Here is a 17,613-nt window from a genome sequence, read left to right as displayed (position 1 = left end):
AACAACACAGGGCAGGAGGAAAATACCAGGGAACAGTAGTGTCACTATGGGATCTCCTGTACCAAATATATCACTGAGGAAAAGAGGAGAGATCTTGTGCAACGGTACAAATCCGGCTCCATCAACATTGATCAGTTTTTGGAAATCATCCTGACTATCATTCAGTCCACTACGACGTCTTCATCATCGACTTTTACAGACACACAGCCAGAAATCAAAGGAGACAGCAGCACGGCAAGAGCTACGATCACTACAGTTACCGATTCAAGTAAGATTAAAACATTCCATGGCATCAGAAAGGATGTCACAGCTACTGAGTTGCTGGAGTCCAAAATTATTGATGAGACCCTCTTTAAAGATCTGAGCGCTGGGAAAGTCACTGTGACTGAAGTTAGCGAAATGCACAGCGTGCGCAAGTACCTGGAGGGGACTAACAGCATTGCCGGGGTGTACCTGCAGTCCACCAAAGAGACCCTGAGTATCTATGAAGCCAAACGCAGAGGCCTGCTAACCCCTGGAACTTCTCTGGTTCTTCTGGAGGCCCAAGCTGCCACAGGATTTGTCATTGACCCAGTAGAGAACAAGAAACTTTCGGTGGAAGAAGCTGCTGCTCAAGGTGTTGTTGGCCAGGAATGGAAAAACAAACTGCTTTCAGCAGAAAGAGCTGTTACTGGGTACAAAGATCCTTACACAGGAAACACAATTTCTTTGTTCCAGGCCTTGAAAAAAGACCTCATTGTCAAAGATCATGGAATTCGACTTCTTGAAGCCCAAATCGCCACAGGTGGCATCATTGACCCAGTACACAGTCACAGAGTTCCTGTACAAGTGGCTTATGCAAGAGGATACTTTGACGAAGAAATGAACCAGATTCTGTCTGATCCAGATGACGATACCAAAGGTTTCTTTGATCCCAACACTCAGGAGAACCTCACCTACCTCCAGCTGGTCGAGAGATGTGTCACAGATCCCGCCACGGGTCTTAGCCTACTGGTCATTGTTAGAAAAGGTGAGGTTTATTTCTTTGTTGATGAAGCTACAAAGCTTGTTCTAAAATCTACAACAACAACAAGGGCAGGAGGAAAATACCAGGGAACAGTAGTGTCACTATGGGATCTCCTGTACTCCAAATATATCACTGAGGAAAAGAGGAGAGATCTTGTGCAACGGTACAAATCCGGCTCCATCAACATTGATCAGTTTTTGGAAATCATCCTGACTATCATTCAGTCCACTACGACGTCTTCATCATCGACTTTTACAGACACACAGCCAGAAATCAAAGGAGACAGCAGCACGGCAAGAGCTACGATCACTACAGTTACCGATTCAAGTAAGATTCAAACATTCCATGGCATCAGAAAGGATGTCACAGTTACTGAGTTGCTGGAGTCCAAAATTATTGATGAGACCCTCTTTAAAGATCTGAGCGCTGGGAAAGTCACTGTGACTGAAGTTAGCAAAATGCACAGCGTGCGCAAGTACCTGGAGGGGACTAACAGCATTGCCGGGGTGTACCTGCAGTCCACCAAAGAGACCCTGAGTATCTATGAAGCCAAACGCAGAGGCCTGCTAACCCCTGGAACTTCTCTGGTTCTTCTGGAGGCCCAAGCTGCCACAGGATTTGTCATTGACCCAGTAGAGAACAAGAAACTTTCGGTGGAAGAAGCTGCTGCTCAAGGTGTTGTTGGCCAGGAATGGAAAAACAAACTGCTTTCAGCAGAAAGAGCTGTTACTGGGTACAAAGATCCTTACACAGGAAACACAATTTCTTTGTTCCAGGCCTTGAAAAAAGACCTCATTGTCAAAGATCATGGAATTCGACTTCTTGAAGCCCAAATCGCCACAGGTGGCATCATTGACCCAGTACACAGTCACAGAGTTCCTGTACAAGTGGCTTATGCAAGAGGATACTTTGACGAAGAAATGAACCAGATTCTGTCTGATCCAGATGACGATACCAAAGGTTTCTTTGATCCCAACACTCAGGAGAACCTCACCTACCTCCAGCTGGTCGAGAGATGTGTCACAGATCCCGCCACGGGTCTTAGCCTACTGGTCATTGTTAGAAAAGGTGAGGTTTATTTCTTTGTTGATGAAGCTACAAAGCTTGTTCTAAAATCTACAACAACAACAAGGGCAGGAGGAAAATACCAGGGAACAGTAGTGTCACTATGGGATCTCCTGTACTCCAAATATATCACTGAGGAAAAGAGGAGAGATCTTGTGCAACGGTACAAATCCGGCTCCATCAACATTGATCAGTTTTTGGAAATCATCCTGACTATCATTCAGTCCACTACGACGTCTTCATCATCGACTTTTACAGACACACAGCCAGAAATCAAAGGAGACAGCAGCACGGCAAGAGCTACGATCACTACAGTTACCGATTCAACTAACATTCAAACATTCCATGGCATCAGAAAGGATGTCACAGCTACTGAGTTGCTGGAGTCCAAAATTATTGATGAGACCCTCTTTAAAGATCTGAGCGCTGGGAAAGTCACTGTGACTGAAGTTAGCAAAATGCACAGCGTGCGCAAGTACCTGGAGGGGACTAACAGCATTGCCGGGGTGTACCTGCAGTCCACCAAAGAGACCCTGAGTATCTATGAAGCCAAACGCAGAGGCCTGCTAACCCCTGGAACTTCTCTGGTTCTTCTGGAGGCCCAAGCTGCCACAGGATTTGTCATTGACCCAGTAGAGAACAAGAAACTTTCGGTGGAAGAAGCTGCTGCTCAAGGTGTTGTTGGCCAGGAATGGAAAAAAAAACTGCTTTCAGCAGAAAGAGCTGTTACTGGGTACAAAGATCCTTACACAGGAAACACAATTTCTTTGTTCCAGGCCTTGAAAAAAGACCTCATTGTCAAAGATCATGGAATTCGACTTCTTGAAGCCCAAATCGCCACAGGTGGCATCATTGACCCAGTACACAGTCACAGAGTTCCTGTACAAGTGGCTTATGCAAGAGGATACTTTGACGAAGAAATGAACCAGATTCTGTCTGATCCAGATGACGATACCAAAGGTTTCTTTGATCCCAACACTCAGGAGAACCTCACCTACCTCCAGCTGGTCGAGAGATGTGTCACAGATCCCGCCACGGGTCTTAGCCTACTGGTCATTGTTAGAAAAGGTGAGGTTTATTTCTTTGTTGATGAAGCTACAAAGCTTGTTCTAAAATCTACAACAACAACAAGGGCAGGAGGAAAATACCAGGGAACAGTAGTGTCACTATGGGATCTCCTGTACTCCAAATATATCACTGAGGAAAAGAAGAGGAGAGATCTTGTGCAACGGTACAAATCCGGCTCCATCAACATTGATCAGTTTTTGGAAATCATCCTGACTATCATTCAGTCCACTACGACGTCTTCATCATCGACTTTTACAGACACACAGCCAGAAATCAAAGGAGACAGCAGCACGGCAAGAGCTACGATCACTACAGTTACCGATTCAAGTAAGATTAAAACATTCCATGGCATCAGAAAGGATGTCACAGTTACTGAGTTGCTGGAGTCCAAAATTATTGATGAGACCCTCTTTAAAGATCTGAGCGCTGGGAAAGTCACTGTGACTGAAGTTAGCAAAATGCACAGCGTGCGCAAGTACCTGGAGGGGACTAACAGCATTGCCGGGGTGTACCTGCAGTCCACCAAAGAGACCCTGAGTATCTATGAAGCCAAACGCAGAGGCCTGCTAACCCCTGGAACTTCTCTGGTTCTTCTGGAGGCCCAAGCTGCCACAGGATTTGTCATTGACCCAGTAGAGAACAAGAAACTTTCGGTGGAAGAAGCTGCTGCTCAAGGTGTTGTTGGCCAGGAATGGAAAAAAAAACTGCTTTCAGCAGAAAGAGCTGTTACTGGGTACAAAGATCCTTACACAGGAAACACAATTTCTTTGTTCCAGGCCTTGAAAAAAGACCTCATTGTCAAAGATCATGGAATTCGACTTCTTGAAGCCCAAATCGCACAGGTAGGTGGCATCATTGACCCAGTACACAGTCACAGAGTTCCTGTACAAGTGGCTTATGCAAGAGGATACTTTGACGAAGAAATGAACCAGATTCTGTCTGATCCAGATGACGATACCAAAGGTTTCTTTGATCCCAACACTCAGGAGAACCTCACCTACCTCCAGCTGGTCGAGAGATGTGTCACAGATCCCGCCACGGGTCTTAGCCTACTGGTCATTGTTAGAAAAGGTGAGGTTTATTTCTTTGTTGATGAAGCTACAAAGCTTGTTCTAAAATCTACAACAACAACAAGGGCAGGAGGAAAATACCAGGGAACAGTAGTGTCACTATGGGATCTCCTGTACTCCAAATATATCACTGAGGAAAAGAGGAGAGATCTTGTGCAACGGTACAAATCCGGCTCCATCAACATTGATCAGTTTTTGGAAATCATCCTGACTATCATTCAGTCCACTACGACGTCTTCATCATCGACTTTTACAGACACACAGCCAGAAATCAAAGGAGACAGCAGCACGGCAAGAGCTACGATCACTACAGTTACCGATTCAAGTAAGATTAAAACATTCCATGGCATCAGAAAGGATGTCACAGCTACTGAGTTGCTGGAGTCCAAAATTATTGATGAGACCCTCTTTAAAGATCTGAGCGCTGGGAAAGTCACTGTGACTGAAGTTAGCAAAATGCACAGCGTGCGCAAGTACCTGGAGGGGACTAACAGCATTGCCGGGGTGTACCTGCAGTCCACCAAAGAGACCCTGAGTATCTATGAAGCCAAACGCAGAGGCCTGCTAACCCCTGGAACTTCTCTGGTTCTTCTGGAGGCCCAAGCTGCCACAGGATTTGTCATTGACCCAGTAGAGAACAAGAAACTTTCGGTGGAAGAAGAAGCTGCTGCTCAAGGTGTTGTTGGCCAGGAATGGAAAAACAAACTGCTTTCAGCAGAAAGAGCTGTTACTGGGTACAAAGATCCTTACACAGGAAACACAATTTCTTTGTTCCAGGCCTTGAAAAAAGACCTCATTGTCAAAGATCATGGAATTCGACTTCTTGAAGCCCAAATCGCCACAGGTGGCATCATTGACCCAGTACACAGTCACAGAGTTCCTGTACAAGTGGCTTATGCAAGAGGATACTTTGACGAAGAAATGAACCAGATTCTGTCTGATCCAGATGACGATACCAAAGGTTTCTTTGATCCCAACACTCAGGAGAACCTCACCTACCTCCAGCTGGTCGAGAGATGTGTCACAGATCCCGCCACGGGTCTTAGCCTACTGGTCATTGTTAGAAAAGGTGAGGTTTATTTCTTTGTTGATGAAGCTACAAAGCTTGTTCTAAAATCTACAACAACAACAAGGGCAGGAGGAAAATACCAGGGAACAGTAGTGTCACTATGGGATCTCCTGTCTCCAAATATATCACTGAGGAAAAGAGGAGAGATCTTGTGCAACGGTACAAATCCGGCTCCATCAACATTGATCAGTTTTTGGAAATCATCCTGACTATCATTCAGTCCACTACGACGTCTTCATCATCGACTTTTACAGACACACAGCCAGAAATCAAAGGAGACAGCAGCACGGCAAGAGCTACGATCACTACAGTTACCGATTCAAGTAAGATTAAAACATTCCATGGCATCAGAAAGGATGTCACAGCTACTGAGTTGCTGGAGTCCAAAATTATTGATGAGACCCTCTTTAAAGATCTGAGCGCTGGGAAAGTCACTGTGACTGAAGTTAGCAAAATGCACAGCGTGCGCAAGTACCTGGAGGGGACTAACAGCATTGCCGGGGTGTACCTGCAGTCCACCAAAGAGACCCTGAGTATCTATGAAGCCAAACGCAGAGGCCTGCTAACCCCTGGAACTTCTCTGGTTCTTCTGGAGGCCCAAGCTGCCACAGGATTTGTCATTGACCCAGTAGAGAACAAGAAACTTTCGGTGGAAGAAGCTGCTGCTCAAGGTGTTGTTGGCCAGGAATGGAAAAACAAACTGCTTTCAGCAGAAAGAGCTGTTACTGGGTACAAAGATCCTTACACAGGAAACACAATTTCTTTGTTCCAGGCCTTGAAAAAAGACCTCATTGTCAAAGATCATGGAATTCGACTTCTTGAAGCCCAAATCGCCACAGGTGGCATCATTGACCCAGTACACAGTCACAGAGTTCCTGTACAAGTGGCTTATGCAAGAGGATACTTTGACGAAGAAATGAACCAGATTCTGTCTGATCCAGATGACGATACCAAAGGTTTCTTTGATCCCAACACTCAGGAGAACCTCACCTACCTCCAGCTGGTCGAGAGATGTGTCACAGATCCCGCCACGGGTCTTAGCCTACTGGTCATTGTTAGAAAAGGTGAGGTTTATTTCTTTGTTGATGAAGCTACAAAGCTTGTTCTAAAATCTACAACAACAACAAGGGCAGGAGGAAAATACCAGGGAACAGTAGTGTCACTATGGGATCTCCTGTACTCCAAATATATCACTGAGGAAAAGAGGAGAGATCTTGTGCAACGGTACAAATCCGGCTCCATCAACATTGATCAGTTTTTGGAAATCATCCTGACTATCATTCAGTCCACTACGACGTCTTCATCATCGACTTTTACAGACACACAGCCAGAAATCAAAGGAGACAGCAGCACGGCAAGAGCTACGATCACTACAGTTACCGATTCAAGTAAGATTAAAACATTCCATGGCATCAGAAAGGATGTCACAGCTACTGAGTTGCTGGAGTCCAAAATTATTGATGAGACCCTCTTTAAAGATCTGAGCGCTGGGAAAGTCACTGTGACTGAAGTTAGCAAAATGCACAGCGTGCGCAAGTACCTGGAGGGGACTAACAGCATTGCCGGGGTGTACCTGCAGTCCACCAAAGAGACCCTGAGTATCTATGAAGCCAAACGCAGAGGCCTGCTAACCCCTGGAACTTCTCTGGTTCTTCTGGAGGCCCAAGCTGCCACAGGATTTGTCATTGACCCAGTAGAGAACAAGAAACTTTCGGTGGAAGAAGCTGCTGCTCAAGGTGTTGTTGGCCAGGAATGGAAAAACAAACTGCTTTCAGCAGAAAGAGCTGTTACTGGGTACAAAGATCCTTACACAGGAAACACAATTTCTTTGTTCCAGGCCTTGAAAAAAGACCTCATTGTCAAAGATCATGGAATTCGACTTCTTGAAGCCCAAATCGCCACAGGTGGCATCATTGACCCAGTACACAGTCACAGAGTTCCTGTACAAGTGGCTTATGCAAGAGGATACTTTGACGAAGAAATGAACCAGATTCTGTCTGATCCAGATGACGATACCAAAGGTTTCTTTGATCCCAACACTCAGGAGAACCTCACCTACCTCCAGCTGGTCGAGAGATGTGTCACAGATCCCGCCACGGGTCTTAGCCTACTGGTCATTGTTAGAAAAGGTGAGGTTTATTTCTTTGTTGATGAAGCTACAAAGCTGTTCTAAAATCTACAACAACAACAAGGGCAGGAGGAAAATACCAGGGAACAGTAGTGTCACTATGGGATCTCCTGTACTCCAAATATATCACTGAGGAAAAGAGGAGAGATCTTGTGCAACGGTACAAATCGGCTCCATCAACATTGATCAGTTTTTGGAAATCATCCTGACTATCATTCAGTCCACTACGACGTCTTCATCATCGACTTTTACAGACACACAGCCAGAAATCAAAGGAGGAGACAGCAGCACGGCAAGAGCTACGATCACTACAGTTACCGATTCAAGTAAGATTAAAACATTCCATGGCATCAGAAAGGATGTCACAGCTACTGAGTTGCTGGAGTCCAAAATTATTGATGAGACCCTCTTTAAAGATCTGAGCGCTGGGAAAGTCACTGTGACTGAAGTTAGCAAAATGCACAGCGTGCGCAAGTACCTGGAGGGGACTAACAGCATTGCCGGGGTGTACCTGCAGTCCACCAAAGAGACCCTGAGTATCTATGAAGCCAAACGCAGAGGCCTGCTAACCCCTGGAACTTCTCTGGTTCTTCTGGAGGCCCAAGCTGCCACAGGATTTGTCATTGACCCAGTAGAGAACAAGAAACTTTCGGTGGAAGAAGCTGCTGCTCAAGGTGTTGTTGGCCAGGAATGGAAAAACAAACTGCTTTCAGCAGAAAGAGCTGTTACTGGGTACAAAGATCCTTACACAGGAAACACAATTTCTTGTTCCAGGCCTTGAAAAAAGACCTCATTGTCAAAGATCATGGAATTCGACTTCTTGAAGCCCAAATCGCCACAGGTGGCATCATTGACCCAGTACACAGTCACAGAGTTCCTGTACAAGTGGCTTATGCAAGAGGATACTTTGACGAAGAAATGAACCAGATTCTGTCTGATCCAGATGACGATACCAAAGGTTTCTTTGATCCCAACACTCAGGAGAACCTCACCTACCTCCAGCTGGTCGAGAGATGTGTCACAGATCCCGCCACGGGTCTTAGCCTACTGGTCATTGTTAGAAAAGGTGAGGTTTATTTCTTTTTTGATGAAGCTACAAAGCTTGTTCTAAAATCTACAACAACAACAAGGGCAGGAGGAAAATACCAGGGAACAGTAGTGTCACTATGGGATCTCCTGTACTCCAAATATATCACTGAGGAAAAGAGGAGAGATCTTGTGCAACGGTACAAATCCGGCTCCATCAACATTGATCAGTTTTTGGAAATCATCCTGACTATCATTCAGTCCACTACGACGTCTTCATCATCGACTTTTACAGACACACAGCCAGAAATCAAGGAGACAGCAGCACGGCAAGAGCTACGATCACTACAGTTACCGATTACAAAGTAAGATTAAAACATTCCATGGCATCAGAAAGGATGTCACAGTTACTGAGTTGCTGGAGTCCAAAATTATTGATGAGACCCTCTTTAAAGATCTGAGCGCTGGGAAAGTCACTGTGACTGAAGTTAGCAAAATGCACAGCGTGCGCAAGTACCTGGAGGGGACTAACAGCATTGCCGGGGTGTACCTGCAGTCCACCAAAGAGACCCTGAGTATCTATGAAGCCAAACGCAGAGGCCTGCTAACCCCTGGAACTTCTCTGGTTCTTCTGGAGGCCCAAGCCTGCCACAGGATTTGTCATTGACCCAGTAGAGAACAAGAAACTTTCGGTGGAAGAAGCTGCTGCTCAAGGTGTTGTTGGCCAGGAATGGAAAAACAAACCTTTCAGCAGAAAGAGCTGTTACTGGGTACAAAGATCCTTACACAGGAAACACAATTTCTTTGTTCCAGGCCTTGAAAAAAACCTCATTGTCAAAGATCATGGAATTCGACTTCTTGAAGCCCAAATCGCCACAGGTGCATCATTGACCCAGTACACAGTCACAGAGTTCCTGTACAAGTGGCTTATGCAAGAGGATACTTTGACGAAGAAATGAACCAGATTCTGTCTGATCCAGATGACGATACCAAAGGTTTCTTTGATCCCAACACTCAGGAGAACCTCACCTACCTCCAGCTGGTCGAGAGATGTGTCACAGATCCCGCCACGGGTCTTAGCCTACTGGTCATTGTTAAAAAGGTGAGGTTTATTTCTTGTTGATGAAGCTACAAAGCTTGTTCTAAAATCTACAACAACAACAAGGGCAGGAGGAAAATACCAGGGAACAGTAGTGTCACTATGGGATCTCCTGTACTCCAAATATATCACTGAGGAAAAGAGGAGAGATCTTGTGCAACGGTACAAATCCGGCTCCATCAACATTGATCAGTTTTTGGAAATCATCCTGACTATCATTCAGTCCACTACGACGTCTTCATCATCGACTTTTACAGACACACAGCCAGAAATCAAAGGAGACAGCAGCACGGCAAGAGCTACGATCACTACAGTTACCGATTCAAGTAAGATTAAAACATTCCATGGCATCAGAAAGGATGTCACAGCTACTGAGTTGCTGGAGTCCAAAATTATTGATGAGACCCTCTTTAAAGATCTGAGCGCTGGGAAAGTCACTGTGACTGAAGTTAGCAAAATGCACAGCGTGCGCAAGTACCTGGAGGGGACTAACAGCATTGCCGGGGTGTACCTGCAGTCCACCAAAGAGACCCTGAGTATCTATGAAGCCAAACGCAGAGGCCTGCTAACCCCTGGAACTTCTCTGGTTCTTCTGGAGGCCCAAGCTGCCACAGGATTTGTCATTGACCCAGTAGAGAACAAGAACTTTCGGTGGAAGAAGCTGCTGCTCAAGGTGTTGTTGGCCAGGAATGGAAAAACAAACTGCTTTCAGCAGAAAGAGCTGTTACTGGGTACAAAGATCCTTACACAGGAAACACAATTTCTTTGTTCCAGGCCTTGAAAAAAGACCTCATTGTCAAAGATCATGGAATTCGACTTCTTGAAGCCCAAATCGCCACAGGTGGCATCATTGACCCAGTACACAGTCACAGAGTTCCTGTACAAGTGGCTTATGCAAGAGGATACTTTGACGAAGAAATGAACCAGATTCTGTCTGATCCAGATGACGATACCAAAGGTTTCTTTGATCCCAACACTCAGGAGAACCTCACCTACCTCCAGCTGGTCGAGAGATGTCACAGATCCCGCCACGGGTCTTAGCCTACTGGTCATTGTTAGAAAAGGTGAGGTTTATTTCTTTGTTGATGAAGCTACAAAGCTTGTTCTAAAATCTACAACAACAACAAGGGCAGGAGGAAAATACCAGGGAACAGTAGTGTCACTATGGGATCTCCTGTACTCCAATATATCACTGAGGAAAAGAGGAGAGATCTTGTGCAACGGTACAAATCCGGCTCCATCAACATTGATCAGTTTTTGGAAATCATCCTGACTATCATTCAGTCCCTACGACGTCTTCATCATCGACTTTTACAGACACACAGCCAGAAATCAAAGGAGACAGCAGCACGGCAAGAGCTACGATCACTACAGTTACCGATTCAAGTAAGATTAAAACATTCCATGGCATCAGAAAGGATGTCACAGCTACTGAGTTGCTGGAGTCCAAAATTATTGATGAGACCCTCTTTAAAGATCTGAGCGCTGGGAAAGTCACTGTGACTGAAGTTAGCGAAATGCACAGCGTGCGCAAGTACCTGGAGGGGACTAACAGCATTGCCGGGGTGTACCTGCAGTCCACCAAAGAGACCCTGAGTATCTATGAAGCCAAACGCAGAGGCCTGCTAACCCCTGGAACTTCTCTGGTTCTTCTGGAGGCCCAAGCTGCCACAGGATTTGTCATTGACCCAGTAGAGAACAAGAAACTTTCGGTGGAAGAAGCTGCTGCTCAAGGTGTTGTTGGCCAGGAATGGAAAAACAAACTGCTTTCAGCAGAAAGAGCTGTTACTGGGTACAAAGATCCTTACACAGGAAACACAATTTCTTTGTTCCAGGCCTTGAAAAAAGACCTCATTGTCAAAGATCATGGAATTCGACTTCTTGAAGCCCAAATCGCCACAGGTGGCATCATTGACCCAGTACACAGTCACAGAGTTCCTGTACAAGTGGCTTATGCAAGAGGATACTTTGACGAAGAAATGAACCAGATTCTGTCTGATCCAGATGACGATACCAAAGGTTTCTTTGATCCCAACACTCAGGAGAACCTCACCTACCTCCAGCTGGTCGAGAGATGTGTCACAGATCCCGCCACGGGTCTTAGCCTACTGGTCATTGTTAGAAAAGGTGAGGTTTATTTCTTTGTTGATGAAGCTACAAAGCTTGTTCTAAAATCTACAACAACAACAAGGGCAGGAGGAAAATACCAGGGAACAGTAGTGTCACTATGGGATCTCCTGTACTCCAAATATATCACTGAGGAAAAGAAGAGATCTTGTGCAACGGTACAAATCCGGCTCCATCAACATTGATCAGTTTTTGGAAATCATCCTGACTATCATTCAGTCCACTACGACGTCTTCATCATCGACTTTTACAGACACACAGCCAGAAATCAAAGGAGACAGCAGCACGGCAAGAGCTACGATCACTACAGTTACCGATTCAAGTAAGATTAAAACATTCCATGGCATCAGAAAGGATGTCACAGTTACTGAGTTGCTGGAGTCCAAAATTATTGATGAGACCCTCTTTAAATCTGAGCGCTGGGAAAGTCACTGTGACTGAAGTTAGCAAAATGCACAGCGTGCGCAAGTACCTGGAGGGGACTAACAGCATTGCCGGGGTGTACCTGCAGTCCACCAAAGAGACCCTGAGTATCTATGAAGCCAAACGCAGAGGCCTGCTAACCCCTGGAACTTCTCTGGTTCTTCTGGAGGCCCAAGCTGCCACAGGATTTGTCATTGACCCAGTAGAGAACAAGAAACTTTCGGTGGAAGAAGCTGCTGCTCAAGGTGTTGTTGGCCAGGAATGGAAAAACAAACTGCTTTCAGCAGAAAGAGCTGTTACTGGGTACAAAGATCCTTACACAGGAAACACAATTTCTTTGTTCCAGGCCTTGAAAAAAGACCTCATTGTCAAAGATCATGGAATTCGACTTCTTGAAGCCCAAATCGCCACAGGTGGCATCATTGACCCAGTACACAGTCACAGAGTTCCTGTACAAGTGGCTTATGCAAGAGGATACTTTGACGAAGAAATGAACCAGATTCTGTCTGATCCAGATGACGATACCAAAGGTTTCTTTGATCCCAACACTCAGGAGAACCTCACCTACCTCCAGCTGGTCGAGAGATGTGTCACAGATCCCGCCACGGGTCTTAGCCTACTGGTCATTGTTAGAAAAGGTGAGGTTTATTTCTTTGTTGATGAAGCTACAAAGCTTGTTCTAAAATCTACAACAACAACAAGGGCAGGAGGAAAATACCAGGGAACAGTAGTGTCACTATGGGATCTCCTGTACTCCAAATATATCACTGAGGAAAAGAGGAGAGATCTTGTGCAACGGTACAAATCCGGCTCCATCAACATTGATCAGTTTTTGGAAATCATCCTGACTATCATTCAGTCCACTACGACGTCTTCATCATCGACTTTTACAGACACACAGCCAGAAATCAAAGGAGACAGCAGCACGGCAAGAGCTACGATCACTACAGTTACCGATTCAAGTAAGATTAAAACATTCCATGGCATCAGAAAGGATGTCACAGCTACTGAGTTGCTGGAGTCCAAAATTATTGATGAGACCCTCTTTAAAGATCTGAGCGCTGGGAAAGTCACTGTGACTGAAGTTAGCAAAATGCACAGCGTGCGCAAGTACCTGGAGGGGACTAACAGCATTGCCGGGGTGTACCTGCAGTCCACCAAAGAGACCCTGAGTATCTATGAAGCCAAACGCAGAGGCCTGCTAACCCCTGGAACTTCTCTGGTTCTTCTGGAGGCCCAAGCTGCCACAGGATTTGTCATTGACCCAGTAGAGAACAAGAAACTTTCGGTGGAAGAAGCTGCTGCTCAAGGTGTTGTTGGCCAGGAATGGAAAAACAAACTGCTTTCAGCAGAAAGAGCTGTTACTGGGTACAAAGATCCTTACACAGGAAACACAATTTCTTTGTTCCAGGCCTTGAAAAAAGACCTCATTGTCAAAGATCATGGAATTCGACTTCTTGAAGCCCAAATCGCCACAGGTGGCATCATTGACCCAGTACACAGTCACAGAGTTCCTGTACAAGTGGCTTATGCAAGAGGATACTTTGACGAAGAAATGAACCAGATTCTGTCTGATCCAGATGACGATACCAAAGGTTTCTTTGATCCCAACACTCAGGAGAACCTCACCTACCTCCAGCTGGTCGAGAGATGTGTCACAGATCCCGCCACGGGTCTTAGCCTACTGGTCATTGTTAGAAAAGGTGAGGTTTATTTCTTTGTTGATGAAGCTACAAAGCTTGTTCTAAAATCTACAACAACAACAAGGGCAGGAGGAAAATACCAGGGAACAGTAGTGTCACTATGGGATCTCCTGTACTCCAAATATATCACTGAGGAAAAGAGGAGAGATCTTGTGCAACGGTACAAATCCGGCTCCATCAACATTGATCAGTTTTTGGAAATCATCCTGACTATCATTCAGTCCACTACGACGTCTTCATCATCGACTTTTACAGACACACAGCCAGAAATCAAAGGAGACAGCAGCACGGCAAGAGCTACGATCACTACAGTTACCGATTCAAGTAAGATTAAAACATTCCATGGCATCAGAAAGGATGTCACAGCTACTGAGTTGCTGGAGTCCAAAATTATTGATGAGACCCTCTTTAAAGATCTGAGCGCTGGGAAAGTCACTGTGACTGAAGTTAGCAAAATGCACAGCGTGCGCAAGTACCTGGAGGGGACTAACAGCATTGCCGGGGTGTACCTGCAGTCCACCAAAGAGACCCTGAGTATCTATGAAGCCAAACGCAGAGGCCTGCTAACCCCTGGAACTTCTCTGGTTCTTCTGGAGGCCCAAGCTGCCACAGGATTTGTCATTGACCCAGTAGAGAACAAGAAACTTTCGGTGGAAGAAGCTGCTGCTCAAGGTGTTGTTGGCCAGGAATGGAAAAACAAACTGCTTTCAGCAGAAAGAGCTGTTACTGGGTACAAAGATCCTTACACAGGAAACACAATTTCTTTGTTCCAGGCCTTGAAAAAAGACCTCATTGTCAAAGATCATGGAATTCGACTTCTTGAAGCCCAAATCGCCACAGGTGGCATCATTGACCCAGTACACAGTCACAGAGTTCCTGTACAAGTGGCTTATGCAAGAGGATACTTTGACGAAGAAATGAACCAGATTCTGTCTGATCCAGATGACGATACCAAAGGTTTCTTTGATCCCAACACTCAGGAGAACCTCACCTACCTCCAGCTGGTCGAGAGATGTGTCACAGATCCCGCCACGGGTCTTAGCCTACTGGTCATTGTTAGAAAAGGTGAGGTTTATTTCTTTGTTGATGAAGCTACAAAGCTTGTTCTAAAATCTACAACAACAACAAGGGCAGGAGGAAAATACCAGGGAACAGTAGTGTCACTATGGGATCTCCTGTACTCCAAATATATCACTGAGGAAAAGAGGAGAGATCTTGTGCAACGGTACAAATCCGGCTCCATCAACATTGATCAGTTTTTGGAAATCATCCTGACTATCATTCAGTCCACTACGACGTCTTCATCATCGACTTTTACAGACACACAGCCAGAAATCAAAGGAGACAGCAGCACGGCAAGAGCTACGATCACTACAGTTACCGATTCAAGTAAGATTAAAACATTCCATGGCATCAGAAAGGATGTCACAGCTACTGAGTTGCTGGAGTCCAAAATTATTGATGAGACCCTCTTTAAAGATCTGAGCGCTGGGAAAGTCACTGTGACTGAAGTTAGCGAAATGCACAGCGTGCGCAAGTACCTGGAGGGGACTAACAGCATTGCCGGGGTGTACCTGCAGTCCACCAAAGAGACCCTGAGTATCTATGAAGCCAAACGCAGAGGCCTGCTAACCCCTGGAACTTCTCTGGTTCTTCTGGAGGCCCAAGCTGCCACAGGATTTGTCATTGACCCAGTAGAGAACAAGAAACTTTCGGTGGAAGAAGCTGCTGCTCAAGGTGTTGTTGGCCAGGAATGGAAAAACAAACTGCATTCAGCAGAAAGAGCTGTTACTGGGTACAAAGATCCTTACACAGGAAACACAATTTCTTTGTTCCAGGCCTTGAAAAAAGACCTCATTGTCAAAGATCATGGAATTCGACTTCTTGAAGCCCAAATCGCCACAGGTGGCATCATTGACCCAGTACACAGTCACAGAGTTCCTGTACAAGTGGCTTATGCAAGAGGATACTTTGACGAAGAAATGAACCAGATTCTGTCTGATCCAGATGACGATACCAAAGGTTTCTTTGATCCCAACACTCAGGAGAACCTCACCTACCTCCAGCTGGTCGAGAGATGTGTCACAGATCCCGCCACGGGTCTTAGCCTACTGGTCATTGTTAGAAAAGGTGAGGTTTATTTCTTTGTTGATGAAGCTACAAAGCTTGTTCTAAAATCTACAACAACAACAAGGGCAGGAGGAAAATACCAGGGAACAGTAGTGTCACTATGGGATCTCCTGTACTCCAAATATATCACTGAGGAAAAGAGGAGAGATCTTGTGCAACGGTACAAATCCGGCTCCATCAACATTGATCAGTTTTTGGAAATCATCCTGACTATCATTCAGTCCACTACGACCTCTTCATCATTGACCTTTACAGACACAACATACGTTCTAATGCTGATGATGACGGCAAGGGCTTTTTTGATCCCAACAGAAAAAGAGTAACACATATTTAAACCTTATTGACTGATGTGTTACAGATTCTGCCACGTTCTTAGTTTCCTGCCCTTGCAAATCTGAATCAAAATGAAAGCTGAATAAAAATATTTTTTATAGTATAGTATAGTTCTTTTTTCACTATCACATTTTTTTGTTTCCTTTTTTGTTTCATGAATATTGCCTTTTTTTCTAAAATGCTTTAAATGTGAATCATTGCAATTTTTTTACTGTGTGTATCTGCTAATTTACTATCCTTTGATCTGTGAATTTTTTTAATGTCGTAAATATGAATTAAAAACTGAATATCTTTTTCAAAAAAACTGTGGCCTCACAAGTTTGACATTTAGTAATTTTACAATGAAATTTCAAAAATTCATGTTTGATTGGATTCATCCTGCAAGCATCTAATTGTGATTTCTCGTCCTCCTTTGATATAAAAGTTTTCAATTTTTCTTTATGTTTTGATTGTCTTCATATGTATTATTTTATGTAAAACATATTTCAGATTCTGCTTTGTTCTTTGTAAGAGTCTAATTAAAGCACATGTGCACATCGTGATTTTTAACATTTATTGTTATTCATCTAGCAAACATTTTCTTCCTAAATGGTTTTATTTTCTGAACTAATGAATATTTAAAATATTAATATATAAATAATATAAGAGATAAATATATAAATAAAAGTAGGTTATCTGTTCTAAATAGTCAGATGATTGAACTCTTGGGGCTGGTTTCACAGAGAAGACACAGATTAAGCCTGGATCAGACTCATACCCACGTTAGTCCAAACTAGGAAATTCAACTTGCTTTCATGAAGTGGCCTAAATGTTGTTACCTTTAGTTAGTCAGAGACGATGGAGTAAGCTAAGTAAACCAAAGTGAGAAGACCTGGCTAGCAAATGCTGTTTGTCTGATGTTGGTCATAACAATGTGGACTTCAGAATGTGGAATTCAGAAACTACGCTGTTAAACATCTACATTATCATGAGTGTTGCACATTTATCATGTTCATGTTTTTGTGATATAACTTATGTTCTCTGCCTTCAGGCTGTGTGAAAGAACCTTAAACTGGCTTTGAAAGAAGAAAATAAATCAATACAAGAGAGATTTCATACTGGTGATGGACCACCAAAACATGTCTAAAAAGTGCTATTTGGACAGTTCAGACGAGGAACTTAACACATATGGTAAATATATTAAAGAAAGTAAACTGAATACACTCAGTGTGTCACTCTTTACTGATGCTTCATCCTACAGAGAATAGATTTTATCCTCCACATGAACATTCAATGAATTATCTGAAGGAAGAATCTGAAATTAAAATGCAAATTTGACAGGTTGATTTGGATATGCAATTGGAAGAGAGCTATGATCCAAAAATGA

General features: G+C 44.3%; 1 protein-coding gene across 1 annotated transcript in view; it reads left to right on the top strand.

The window, feature by feature from the left end:
* eppk1 (epiplakin 1) overlaps positions 1 to 17,445 on the top strand; it is a 17,619-nt gene extending 174 nt beyond the window's left edge. Inside the window, 17 exon segments of the mRNA XM_057021529.1 lie at positions 40 to 5,389; positions 5,392 to 7,437; positions 7,440 to 7,595; positions 7,682 to 8,167; positions 8,170 to 8,761; positions 8,799 to 9,078; positions 9,080 to 9,174; positions 9,176 to 9,255; positions 9,258 to 9,311; positions 9,314 to 9,548; positions 9,550 to 10,169; positions 10,172 to 10,547; positions 10,549 to 10,709; positions 10,712 to 10,816; positions 10,819 to 11,791; positions 11,793 to 12,068; positions 12,070 to 17,445. Coding sequence (XP_056877509.1) covers positions 40 to 5,389; positions 5,392 to 7,437; positions 7,440 to 7,595; positions 7,682 to 8,167; positions 8,170 to 8,761; positions 8,799 to 9,078; positions 9,080 to 9,174; positions 9,176 to 9,255; positions 9,258 to 9,311; positions 9,314 to 9,548; positions 9,550 to 10,169; positions 10,172 to 10,547; positions 10,549 to 10,709; positions 10,712 to 10,816; positions 10,819 to 11,791; positions 11,793 to 12,068; positions 12,070 to 16,237 — 16,053 coding nt within the window. The 3' untranslated portion in view covers positions 16,238 to 17,445.
* Positions 17,446 to 17,613: the final 168 nt, after the last annotated feature.

This window comes from Takifugu flavidus, chromosome 21, assembly GCF_003711565.1.
Source record: "Takifugu flavidus isolate HTHZ2018 chromosome 21, ASM371156v2, whole genome shotgun sequence".
Lineage (NCBI taxonomy): Eukaryota > Metazoa > Chordata > Actinopteri > Tetraodontiformes > Tetraodontidae > Takifugu > Takifugu flavidus.
This window is presented reverse-complemented; position numbering and strand designations above follow the sequence as displayed.